Here is a 12,814-nt window from a genome sequence, read left to right on the forward strand (position 1 = left end):
TCATGATGAAAACGCTGATGCTTGGGGGGAAAAAAATCTGGTGTCACACCACTTTTTCCAAGGAAGAAAAAAGATTTCCTACTTGCCTTCCAAGAAATATGTTTGACACGTTGTACATTTACACTCAGTCATTTTATATATACATTATGGTCAGATCATTTAGCTGCACAGCCTCAGTAAATACTGAGACTAAACGCAGTAAAGAGACATTCAAGACAGACTGAAATCTGATATTTACAAGGGGCTATTACAGTTTTAAATTTCACTGCATTGTATTTTATGTTTACAAATTCTTTTAGACTGAGTGTTGAGGGAAAATGATTTAAGATCTATTTTATTCTATTCTACATCATATTCACTTCTTTTAACTGGAGCAATGTAAGTCAATGGAAAAATCCTCCACAGTATCTGACTTTTTTCCTTTCTCCTGTGATAATAGGATATTATGTGATAATGATGACATAATTAGTAGCCTAATATTGAATTTAGCCATCAGTCAAAGTGCCACTAGATAGTTCAACACATACAGTCTAAAATGTAAGTAAAAGTGTTCTGAACTACGTTTAGACTTTATCTTGTTTTTTTAAATGATGAGTTACTTACAACTGTTGTTTGAACTGCTTTTCAAAGCCAGTATTTTAATATGTATTAGGGACCTATTTACATTTAAATATGTGTCTAACGCCTTCACATTTAAACTAAATTTATCCCTGTCTTAACCTAGACATCAGTTGACACTCAAATCATCAAATCAAGGAGGCAACCAAAACCTTTTTGCAGTATCACGACCCAAAAGCCTTTGAACTGGTGTCTGACAGACGTATTTACTTCTCAATTCACCACCAAAAAAAAAACTAAACAAAACATGAAAACAAGTTTAATTTTGGCGCCATAATCAGATGTGTTTCCTCTGTTTGTCGCTGCAGGCGGTCCTATTGACACAAGTTCAAGCCCTGAGGATTTTCCGAGCCGGGATTATTTTAGACTTTTTAATCAGTTTTGAAGCAAAGTCTACACCAACACCTAGTCCCATTCATATCAACACAGCACAGCTGGGAGCGTTCTTCATTTGTATTAAGCAGGAGGTAATCTGACGAACAATGCTCTCTTAGCTACAGATGTAACCCGAGAGAGATTAATAAGGCGATGTGAGTAGCAGTGTGTCCAAATACAAAAGACGTAAACAGGCAAAGTATTGATGGCTAATCGATCTGGGCCGTGCCAGGCTCTGAGTGATGTAGAGTAAGAAGCCTGCAGACCTGATAATGATGATGTTACCAGAGGATCATCTTCCCTTCCCGTTTATCAGCTACTGCCTTACTGGAACCGCTCGAACATTCAGGATCAGGTTTCTGGGAGTGAGTGTTAGTGTGTGTGTCTGCATGTGCATATGCGTGTGTGTGTGTGTGTGTGTGTGTGTGTGTGTGAGTTGCTCAGCTCGCCAGTGTCTAATAATGAGGGGTTAACAGAGAGCCAGCGTGGCTGTAATAATGTGTAAAAGATTAAATTTAGCACCATGGACAGGCACACTAAAACTGCTGACTGGCTCTGTGACCTCACTTATCCACACACCACACGCACACACACACACACACACACACACACACACACACACAGAGATAGAGAGGCAATATGTTCCACCCGGCACAACTCACAGGAGAGCGCACATGCAGCCAACCATAAGTGTGTGTGTGTGAGTGTGAGTGTGTCACACAGTGCAGGTTAATACTGTGAAGCACAGAGTAATTTTCTCTGTGTCGCCGGGCGGCCTCACGCTGTGGAAACGACAACACATTAACTGTTAAACAAGACACCTTAGACCCCGGGGTGGGAGGCGAGTGAAGGAGGGAGAGAGAGTGAGAGCGAGAGAGTGGGTGGGGAAGAGAGGAGGAACAATAAAGAGGCTGAGGGGGAAGAAAGAGATATTAGTGGGTGGGGAGAATAAGAGGAATGGAGGCAAAGCAGGAGGAAGGGAGCAGCGGAGAGAAATGTGAAAATGGCCTGAGAGAGCATCGTGGAGAGGATGGAGGAAAGAGGAAGATAAAATCATGTAATCCATGAAGACTTAATAACATCTTCCATCATAAGAGATGAAAATTAGAGAACGTTAGGCACAAACTTCTTCACCTTTTGTTAGAATAAGATTAAAACACTGCAGTGTTGCCCGGTGAGGGACGGCCTGTACTGTCAGAGCCGCAGATGGAAAACTGCCCACATGGGATCAATGTGCTCCGACATGAAGAACATTGTGCAGCAGAGGAGCCTACAGAGCACTTTAGATTTACTTTGGAGTATATTTTAAATACCTGTCACTTCAAGATGTCATTTAGATGCATAAAAGCACTCGACATGACAGCAGATTATTTGCCTTTAAAAGGAGTGAAGAGCAATTTGTTTTTCATGAATAGATAGTGAAATGGATGTTGGTTGATGGTGTGTTGGGGGGAGGAGGAATGACGGGAAGGAGAGATTGTTTTTTTCTTTTTTCAAATAACTCTTATGTGTCATTCTTTGCAATCGAGCTGCGATTGTCTCTGTGTGCATCTAAAAGCTTCATCAAACTTTGTGGTGGTGGATTATAATGTACATTGTTTTTTTTGTTTTTTTTCCAAGAACTTCAAGTAGAAAAAGTGGAAGAAAGCTGCGTTTGTTTTCTGCACACAAACTAACAAATGCTGTTCTGTCTTTTTCTGTCAGGAGGTTATTCTGAAGAGAGCGGCCGACCTGGTGGAGGCCCTCTATGGTTTGCCCCATAATAACCAGGTGAGCAGGAAACTTTCATTTACTTAAGCCACTTTTTTTCATATTAATTATTATTTTATTATGTTTTATTGGTTTTATGTTTTATGTCTTGTATTCTATTCTTATACAGCACTTAGTTGTTTTTCAAGTGCTTTATAAATAAAGTTGAGTTGAGTTGAGTTTTTGGTTTTTTTTCACTCCTGCAGGAGATCATCCTGAAGCGTGCGGCGGACATCGCTGAAGCCCTCTACAGCGTCCCGCGAGGACACGGCCAGCTCTCCGGCTCCACCCACTCCGGCATGATGGGGGTCAACTCTTTCACAGGGCAGCTGTCAGTCAACGTCACCGAGCCCTCGCAAGCCAATCAGGGTGAGACATTTAAGACTGTTTATCATTAAAGTGTAAATTGATTTTAAAGGAATGAGTTTGTCATCAAATACACATGTGGTTTACTATATATTACACAGGCTGCACACAGATGCAGGGACTTTCTAGGAAAAACTGAAGTAAATTCAAATAAAAATCAGTTGCTGAGACTATCCAGTGTAATCATGTATATCGGTGGATACAACATTTCCCTCCTGTGTTACAATCAAAGGTGCACTCTCACATTAACATGTATTTGTAAACAGGTGATGAATTTGCCCTCCTATGGTGGCCTTGAGACCTCAATGCACTGAACTCACATAAAAAAACACATACAAATCCACAAACATGCTGCAAATTCAGCCTCAGGTTCGATTTCAACCTGCAACCGTTTGCACCAAATCGCCCTGTCTCTCTGTTTCTCAGAATTAATCCAACAAATAACTCAAAAAGAAAACAGTTAACCTGCTGCTTTTAATCTTAAAAGGCATACGTTTCAGCCAGGTTCATCTCTTTCTTTTCTTTTTAACTTTATTTTTATTTCAGTTTAATTCAAAATCATGCATACAGAATCATATTAATCATATTATCTGCTGTTTTCTCAAATGTTCAATAAAATATAGTGCTTTTAGGGACAAATTAAATGAAATGAAGTAAAATTAAACAAAATAAGATGAAACGAAATAGAATAAAAAGTATCAGATTAATGATATAGATTGGAAGGTTAATCACTTTTCACTGTGTTGGTGTGACTCTGACCGTGCCGCTCTGCTCCTCTTGTCCTGCAGGTTTTGTGCGCAGCAGCAGTAGTGTGTCTCCTCACGGTTACGTGCCTAGCTCCACGCCTCAGCAGACCAGTTACACCTCAGTCACCAGCACCATGAACGGCTACGCAAACAACGCTGGCATGACCAACCTGGGAGGCTCGCCCACCTTCCTCAACGGCTCCGCAGCCAACTCGCCTTATGCCAGTGAGTGCACATGAGCACATTCATCCAGCAGACGTACACATTTGAAGTAGATATTGTACCTACACACTCACAGATAAAAACATGCACAACACACAAACAAAATGTTTGGGGACACAAAGTGAACGTCTCAGATCTGCTGTGAGGAGATTTCCCCATGAGGCTTCCTGTCTGTGTCTTCAAAAACAATCATCAGCTCGTCGCCCGCGCTGCATTTTGTCCTCCGTCCGTCTCCTCCCTCCTTCCCTCGCTGTCTTTCATCTGACAGACACAATTCCTCTCTCTCTGTTGGTTAATTGCATCTCTTTTCCATTTAGCAGAGAGAGAGAGAGAGAGAGAGGGAGGGAGGGAGGGAGGGAGGGAGGGAGGGAGGGAAGAATTTGTTTGTTTGCTGAAGTTTCTCTCACTGATGATGACGCGAAGGAAGCAGATGAGGACGTTTGACATGGAGAGAGTAGATTTAAGTGAAACCTTCATGTGTCTCTTCTTATTAAATACACTCACACACTTTAGATAATGTCCCACAAATGACATTACACCATATGTAATTGCTTTCAAGGCTGTCCACATACTTTCAGCCATATATTATTTTCTCAAAAGTCCAATTTCAAGCCATTAATTGTTGTTTATTTCAATTTCTGTCTTTCTCTAGAAACCTATGAAGGTTGTCATGTAACTGATGAAGTAAACTGGAGAATCACGTTCCATTAAATAACCACAAGTTCTCTGTCTTTCTCCTCATCCATCTTCTCTTCATCACTCATCTCCTCCTCTCTCTCTCTCTCTCTCTCTCTCTCTATCCTCCTGACTCCTCCGCCGCTCCAGTCGTCCCGTCCAGTCCCACTATGGCCTCCTCCACCTCCCTACCCTCCAACTGCTCCTCCTCCTCTGGCGTCTTCTCCTTCTCTCCAGCAAATATGGTGTCGGCGGCCGTTAAGCAGAAATCCGCCTTCGCCCCGGTGGTCAGGCCCTCCTCCTCCCCGCCGCCCTCCTGTACCAGCGCCAACGGCAACGGGCTCCAAGGTAATTTAGCATGACAGCAGCCAGCCAGTCAGAGGATGCTCAGGGAGGGAGGGAGGGAGGGAGGGAGGGGTTCCCCCCAGTAAATGATGCTTCTGTGTTGAGTTCTTGAACCTAACCTAATCTGTCACCATGGTACCTGTTAAGTTTCACATCCTTCTCTGGAGTTCAGCTAGCTTCGCTCACTGCTGCTGAGACACAGTGAGTGAATTAGAAGTGGATATTTACCTGCTTTACTGAGAACATACACATAGCAGGTCACTTCTGTTAACACAGTCCACACAGGCAAAGGCTTCACTCAGTATTCAAGTACAAGGTGCAGAGGGTTATATTGAAATAGTGAAATACGATCCAGGTGGTTTACTTGGCCTGAACTTTCCTACACACTTGCCTGAGCTATACTATGTGAGTGACTCAAGCAACAACCTCAAAAATGAAGTCAACGTGTACCAAGAGCTGCAGTCAATCCCCATAGACTCCCATGTTAAAATGAGAAATAAAGAGTCAAACAGCCTCGTATTAACACAGTTTTGGTCTCTATGATTTATTTCCTGGATAGGAGTTGAATTTTTATACAACTCGTTCATTTTATTACGACTCAAAGTTCCACATAACTGAGGGCGTTGCCACTTTGAGTGACAGACGGATGGGCGTTCGTTTGATACGTAATGACATGCACCATAGTCTCATGGCGGTGATGTCAGGTACTGTGGAGATGGCGACGTCACAGCAGCTCACGCTGAACTTCACAACTACTCTATAGAAACTTTTGGGTGACATCACTGAGGCTGCATCCATCTTTATTTATAATCTATGGATTGACCGATGCAACACCTCCAAGCATTACAGTGCAGAAACACTGTCATGAAATCCTGCAGGATTTCATTTTACTTTTAAATTTACCTGTGAAAAACCTGATGATGCAGTGATATTCAGATGCAAACACAAGTGAAACTAGTTTCTTACAACATGGGTATTTGACATGACTGCATGATAGTCTTCTCTCACTGATGTGTAGTAATAATGTGATACAATTAAAACCAGTGTTGAGTTATACAGTGGGAACACAGAGGAGACTCATCATCATCCAGTCACTCCCTCTACTTTAATACTAGAGCATCAGGCTCCATTCACAAAATATTATCCCAATTCTGAAAAACGTGGTTATTATTCTTCAGTAATTGCATTGTATTGTATATATAGAAAATGTAACTATAGTTCATTTTAAACTGTTTTCCCTCAGTGCCTTTCACACTCCTTCGGCCTTCAGATTAACAGTTTTTTTCCTTCTCTTTCCTGTTTGTTCTCTGGACTTTTAACCCCTCCTCTCGTCACTCCTCTCAACTTCCACCCTTCCCTCGTCATGTCTCTGTCCCCGTCTCTTTGCCTCTTTACCAGATCAGACATTTGTGGACTCTAGCAAGTACTCAACAGCCAGCTCTCTACAAGGCCTGGCCTTCACCTGAAGTATGTTCCTCCACTGTTTCTTGATTACAGTAATCTCCACAGACTATCCCAGCTTTCCATAAACCCACTGATTCAGCTTCGTCTTTCACATCTTTTAACTCGTTCAACTCTTCTTCCCTGTCTTCTCTCTCTCTCATGTTCGCTCCATCTTAACATCACTCTGCCTCGTTCATTTTTCCATCCACCTCTAATCCCAAAACCTCTCATCCATGTTGCCTGGTAACTCCTCTCTGTCTTCTCATTGGCTGGGAAAAAAGGCAGGAAGTAGGATATTTACAGAAACAAAAAAAGATATTTGGCACAGGGAATTTATTTCTCAACATCACTGACTTTGTTTAGCTGTGTGTGAATTTACGCTGGAGTGTGTGTGTGTGTGTGTGTGTGTAGAGAGAGAGAGAGAGAGAGAGAGAGAGAGAGAGAGAGCATGTGCGGGGGTGTGGGAACTCAAAGCTTAGCCTCAAAGCACAGCTCAAATAAACACACCCCATCCCCACTTACACACACACACACACACACTCTGTATCCTCTGTCACACACTTGGTGATCACACACTGGCAGCTTACTAGGGAGCGATCAGCAATGACAGCTGTTCGACTCTCTTGACAGTTTATACTGTCAGTTTACCTGCCCTACAGGGCGTGTGTGTGTGTGTGTGAGCACCTGAGACAAAAAAAAAGAAAAGTAGCAGAAACAGGAGGTTCAGCTGAAACAACACATTTTGCCCAGTTGCTTCTAAAACAAGAACTCATTTCTCTTTGCAGTTTTCACTTCCCATGAAATTAAACCAAATAAAACCATTAATTTAATCCTTTCTGTGTGCGCGCACGTGTGCGCGTGTGTGTCTTTGTGTGTCATTTTGGGCTGGGCTCTGCTTCTCACATGTTGACACCCATCCCTTGGGTTTCAATACAACACACGCCATGATGCAATCTGTCAGGCACACATACAAACATACAGTAAAGCGCGCCAACTGTTCCCATGCTGAATTAAATGTGTGTGTTTGTGTATGTGTGTGTGTGAGCAGCATCACCATGAGCCAACAGAGATGACGTGTCCCCACTTAGTTTTACTGATTTATTCCTCTATTGATGTTTAAATGTCGCTGCAGTCACACAGCTGCACAGATGGGAAAACATATTGATGTATTTACGAGTGAATTTTTTCATGACGATGAAAATATTTGGCCGTGTTTAAAAAGTTTTTTTCTCTCTCTCTCTCTCTTCCCCGCTCCCTCCTCTCCCTCCTCTCACTCTCTCCCTCTCTCTCCACCCGACAGCAATCCCTGGAATGATCGTCCCACCCATGTAAAGGTGTGAGTACACGACTGTGTGTGTGTGAGTATGTGTGAGTTATGTGTGAGCGTGCGTGCGTGCGTGCGAGCGACTGTGTGCGAGACGAACCAAGCACACTCACACCGATCCTGGGCGGAGGATTTCAGTGCGAGTCAGACTCCGGTCAAGGGGATGGAAGCAACCGTCCCCATCTGAAGGAACAAAACCCAACTCAGGCCCTTTGTAACGCGAGAAAACAACAAGAGAACAAACGTTTGCGAGGAAAAACCCATTGTTTAGACTTTGTACACCTTGATGCTTTTATAGGAGAATGGCCACGCCTACATCATGACTCTCCACGGACACTGGAAGTGTATTTATTTTGGAGAGAATCAACTTCCTCCCCTGAGTGATTGTTGATTTGTTTTCTTTTTTTTGTGCAACAGTTAAATGTGTGATAATCATCTTCTAACTGTATCCAACGTGAGGGATTTTCTATTTATGAAGTTTGGTCGTTAATGAAGGAATATAATGTGAAGAATACAAACAGTGGTGATGATGATGATGATGATGATGATGATGATAATGATGATGATGATGATGATGAAGAGGCTGCAGGATTCAAACACGGCCCAGCCGACACAGACAAGCCAAACCACACACACATGCTTTTTAATTCTCTTTGCCAAATCCACACACAACAGCACAAACACTCTTCCTCTCCAATCAGCTTCAAGGGTTCAGATGCTTCCCGTCTGCCACTGATGCTGCAGTTTTAGCCATTTAAAAAACCCCAGTGTTTACTTTGCTTCATTTACTTCATCCACTGCTGCTCCTGTGTGCTACAAGTACAAGTCAATCTGCCTCTCAGCCAGAAGAAAGTGCAGAAAGAAAGAGAGAAAGAAAGAGAATTCACTCAGTCATGTAACGAGCCAAGAAGAAATGTATTCCCATGGTGCAAGATTGAAGACCGAGATTAATCCAGGACAGATTTGATCAAAGTTGATTGTAAAAAAAAGGCCATAAACGAGTTTAGGATTTGACCCAACAACTCTGCCAATGAGTCCTTCCATCACACAGCCACAGCACCCTCTGTGAGAGGGACAACATGTCTTAAAGACTGCTGCCATTTTGACTTTTTGAATTTTGTTTGGTCACGTTTGTGTCTTAATAGATTAATTCTTATTTCTCTACACTTTTTTTTTTTTTTTTGGTTTGCTGTGATTTTAGATATTTGTTTTTACTGTGATTAGACAGCCAATCATATTGATTTTAGCTTAGGTTCAGGTGAACAGCTTGAGTGAGAGAACCGACCACTGGTGTGTCTTAAATTCTGCGCTGCAAGAAACTGTCAAGTCTTTAAAACTTCACGAGTCTCAAAATCTATTCGTTTTGACATCTGTCTGAAGTAAAAGATTAAATGTGGATCTCTGTGTCCAAATTTGTACAGTTTCTGCAGCGCAGAGCGAACAACATGTCTTAAATGTGCAGTGTGTGTGAAAAAAAAAAAACTCCCTGATGGTTTGTTGTGAAAGTCACTGCTGCGCTCAGCTCACTGTGTGTGGTTCAACAGTCTTAATTAATTTAATTTATCTCCTGTTTATTTTTGCCAAAGCCCTTATTATTTGATGCCTGAACAGTCTTAACGCCAGACTCTCTGTGCTTGTTCATCACGTCTTGTCTTGTCACTCAGTCAGAAACCAATGATGTTTTATTATTTACAACCGTCAGTGCTGAGTGAGAGCGTCACTCTCACACCTGCAGCAGGTGGTGTTCACAAACGCATCCTTCTTGTTTGTTTGTCACTCAGGTCGTTGACATTTGCCACAAATAGAAACTTTTTGAAAATGAATTTGGATACTTGGCCGAGCAGACAGCTTTACCAGCAACACCTGCTGACACAATAAACACCAGGCTTTTTGATAAAAAGGAAAAATATGAATGGTAATAATAATAATCTACAATGTGAAGACATCTGGACCTCCAATGCTCAGAAAGCAGAAGTAAAAAAAACTCTTCAAACATACGTGTGAAGCTTCATAAATGAAGACTTAAGGTCTAAAAGTAAAAGTGATCAATAATTACAAATTGGGATGAACTTAAAGAGATGTTATCAAGAGGTGAATTTGAACTAAAACCCTAAGAATAAATCCTGAAAGCTCCTTGAATATGTTCACGTGTTCTCGTTTGCTTTGTCTCTCATGTCTGAGGATTTGAATGTTATGAAGACGGTTTGTTTTTATGTATTATAGTGTCTGTTTATTAGAAGCCATACTTCCACTGCTCATTTTCAATCAAACTAAAAGAAGCCATGGTGTATTTTCTTTTATCATTTGTAAGTTAAAAAAAAAAAAGCAGGAGGATTTTTTTTTTTGTCACAATGTTGTTTGTATTATCATTGTTAAAGTTAGCATCATTTTGTTGCATTATCTAGGTGTAGAGTTTACCAATTTGTCAATATGATTATCTATGTTTGTCTTCCATGTGATGGATTGTAAGATGGAATAATGAAGGCTGAAAGAGACGGAGGATCTCTTTCTCTCTCCCTTCTCCTGCAGCCACTTCTCCTGCTCCAGTCAGGTTTTCTGTCCCTTCTCTGCTCCCGTCCTCTGTTCATCTCCCTCCCCCACCTTGTTTTGATTGTACTATTAATATTCTGTATGTTTGCCCTCTTCTTCTTCTTCCCTCCTTTCCTTCATGTTCTCCTTTAAAAATGAGCCACCTATTTATTTTTTATCTCAAACATGGGTCTGGAGACCACTGTTCTGTTTGCGTCTACATGTGAGTGAGTGAGTGTGGGCGTGTGTGTGTTTGCGTGTGTGTCTGAGTGTGAGCGTCATCATTTGTGCTCTAAAAGAAAAAGCTGAGGGATGTTTTTTTTTGTTGTTGTTGTTTTTTAATAGTACATATATAAATACTTGTACAGGAAGGAGTGAATCGAGGGTTTGGTTAAAGGAGTATATGACGAAGCACTTGTCCAACAACAGTTGTAACATTTCTCACTGGCTTGTCTGCGTTCAGGCTGACAGTGGCGGTCGTCATTCACACACACACATTATCAGCAGTATCAGTGTGGAAGGGAGGAGTATAGAGGAAACTACTGTAAAGATGATAATGTTGATTTTTTATTATTATTATTATTATTATTATTATTATTTTGAACTTTGAAGTGTAAAATAACTTTTTGACTCTTCACTATATTTAATTAAAGTTCTTTCTTCTCTGTGAAAAGGTGTCTTTACTTTTTCTTTTTTCAAACCACGGTATAATGCAGAGACACACACAAAGACAAGAGAAAACTCACGGACATGTGGACATGATGCAGTGAATGATGCTGTAGCTGTAGCAGCCGGGTGGGTGTGGTGAAGTCGTCAGGTAGAATCAGCTCAACTGGCCTGATGACTCTATTGTGAACTAGTACGCTACAGGAATACACCTCTTTTTTAAAGTATATTTTGGGGCTTTTGGGGCTTCAATGGATAATATAGTCAAGAGAGAGATAGGAAATGGGAGGCAGAGAGAGGGGGAATGACATGCAGCAAAAGGCCACCTGCTCCAGGATTCGATACAGCTGCAGCGAGGACTATAGCCTCTGCATATGGGGCACCTGCTCTACCAACTGAGCTAAACAACTCCCCATAGATGTTCATGACCTCTTTCATTTACTTTGTCTTTAGGTTCATCAGACTTTTTTTTATCATTTACAGTTACTACTGTAGGTAGTAGGTTACATTTAAAGGTCAAATGAAGAGTGATTCAATAAAAAAAAGTGCTGCATTTTAGCATCTATTAGTTGATCAGAGCTGGGTTAGGGTTTGTGGAACTTGGAGTAGCTCACTAGTCATATGCTTTTAGGCCTGGGTTTGAATCCAGCCTTTGGCTCTTTGCATGTCATCCTTTGTCTAATCTTCTTTTTTTTGTCTTTTTCTCTCACTATGGCAGTAATGAAGGCAAAAAGCCTGAAAAAATAATTCAAAAACAGGAAAGACCACCTCTCTCTCTCTCTCCTAAATGGCTCCACTTCACGGCGCTTCCGCGTCCAGTGGCCCCGGCATACTGTTTGCTTCTGTGATCACACACAGCACACAGATGTAAATGTATATGTGACTAACATTGGTCACATGAGCTGTGAACGAGGACCGGTCCAGACACTGACCGGGTCACAGCCTCCTCCAGCTCGCACAACTTTGCACCTGTTATTATCACCCTCTGGTTTTAGCTCTGATCTAATCTGATCTGCTTTTACTTCTGTTGATTTCTGGTCAAGCCTCATGTCCTCATTATAAAGTGATATCATATTTTTGTGCCATAGAGTGACAACTATTTTTTTTTGTCTTTTCTCTCTTCTCAGTCGTGTTTGGTCCTTCACTAAACCGCTAAGAGCCACTTAAATCAAATTTAATTTTGTGTATCACCTTTCATACAGATTACACCGTGAGCTGAATCACAAACTAAGAACAGATGTATAAACAGCAAAACAATGGCACACTAATGCAGACAAAATAAGTAAAATTATAGGGAATTTAAATGAGAATACAAGTGAAATACAATAGCTGAAAGATGCACGTCACTGAGCTCCTGCACTGTTCAAACGTTAAGCTCCATTCCAGTAAAACCATACAGCCTCAGGGATCCTTCTGGGTCAAACTGTTACACAATATGTTGTAAAACTCAGACAGAGGAGGGTATTCACTCAGTGGTTATATTAGTTTCATTATTCCAATTGCTCTCTTTTTTTCTTTCGTTTCTTCTCCGTTCTTCTGTCACATCAAACCATTTCTGTCTCCAGCAGCTCTGATGTTGAGCAAACCTACCAGCACTGCCAACGATGTGGTCATAGGCTGTGTGTGTGTGTGTGTGTGTGTGTGTGTGTGTGTGTGTGTGTGTGTGTGTGTGTGTGTGTGTGTGTGTGTGTGTGTGTGTGTGTGTGTGTGTGTGTGTGTGTGTGTGTGTGTGTGTGTGTGTGTGTGTGTGTGTGTG

At 41.6% G+C, this 12,814-nt stretch overlaps 1 protein-coding gene across 7 annotated transcripts in view; it reads left to right on the plus strand.

Annotated features, from left to right (window-relative positions):
* The window catches only part of LOC310996950 (transcription factor COE1), a gene marked incomplete at its 5' end in the record, with an annotated part of 88,735 nt that extends 77,816 nt beyond the window's left edge, over positions 1-10,919 (plus strand). For 5 of the 7 annotated variants that reach the window (XM_083986496.1, XM_083986494.1, XM_083986497.1 and 2 more), the window contains 5 exons: positions 2,698-2,763; positions 2,949-3,111; positions 3,897-4,079; positions 4,902-5,099; positions 7,840-10,919. In XM_083986496.1, coding sequence (XP_083842622.1) covers positions 2,698-2,763; positions 2,949-3,111; positions 3,897-4,079; positions 4,902-5,099; positions 7,840-7,871 — 642 coding nt within the window. In that variant the 3' untranslated portion in view covers positions 7,872-10,919. Of the gene's footprint in view, positions 1-2,697; positions 2,764-2,948; positions 3,112-3,896; positions 4,080-4,901; positions 5,100-6,494; positions 6,564-7,839 lie in introns of all 7 variants that reach the window. The other 2 variants (XM_083986493.1, XM_083986499.1) reach the window with 2 other exon arrangements.
* Between the last annotated feature and the right edge of the window lie 1,895 nt (positions 10,920-12,814).

This window comes from Trachurus trachurus (assembly GCF_905171665.1).
Source record: "Trachurus trachurus genome assembly, chromosome: 14".
NCBI lineage: Eukaryota > Metazoa > Chordata > Actinopteri > Carangiformes > Carangidae > Trachurus > Trachurus trachurus.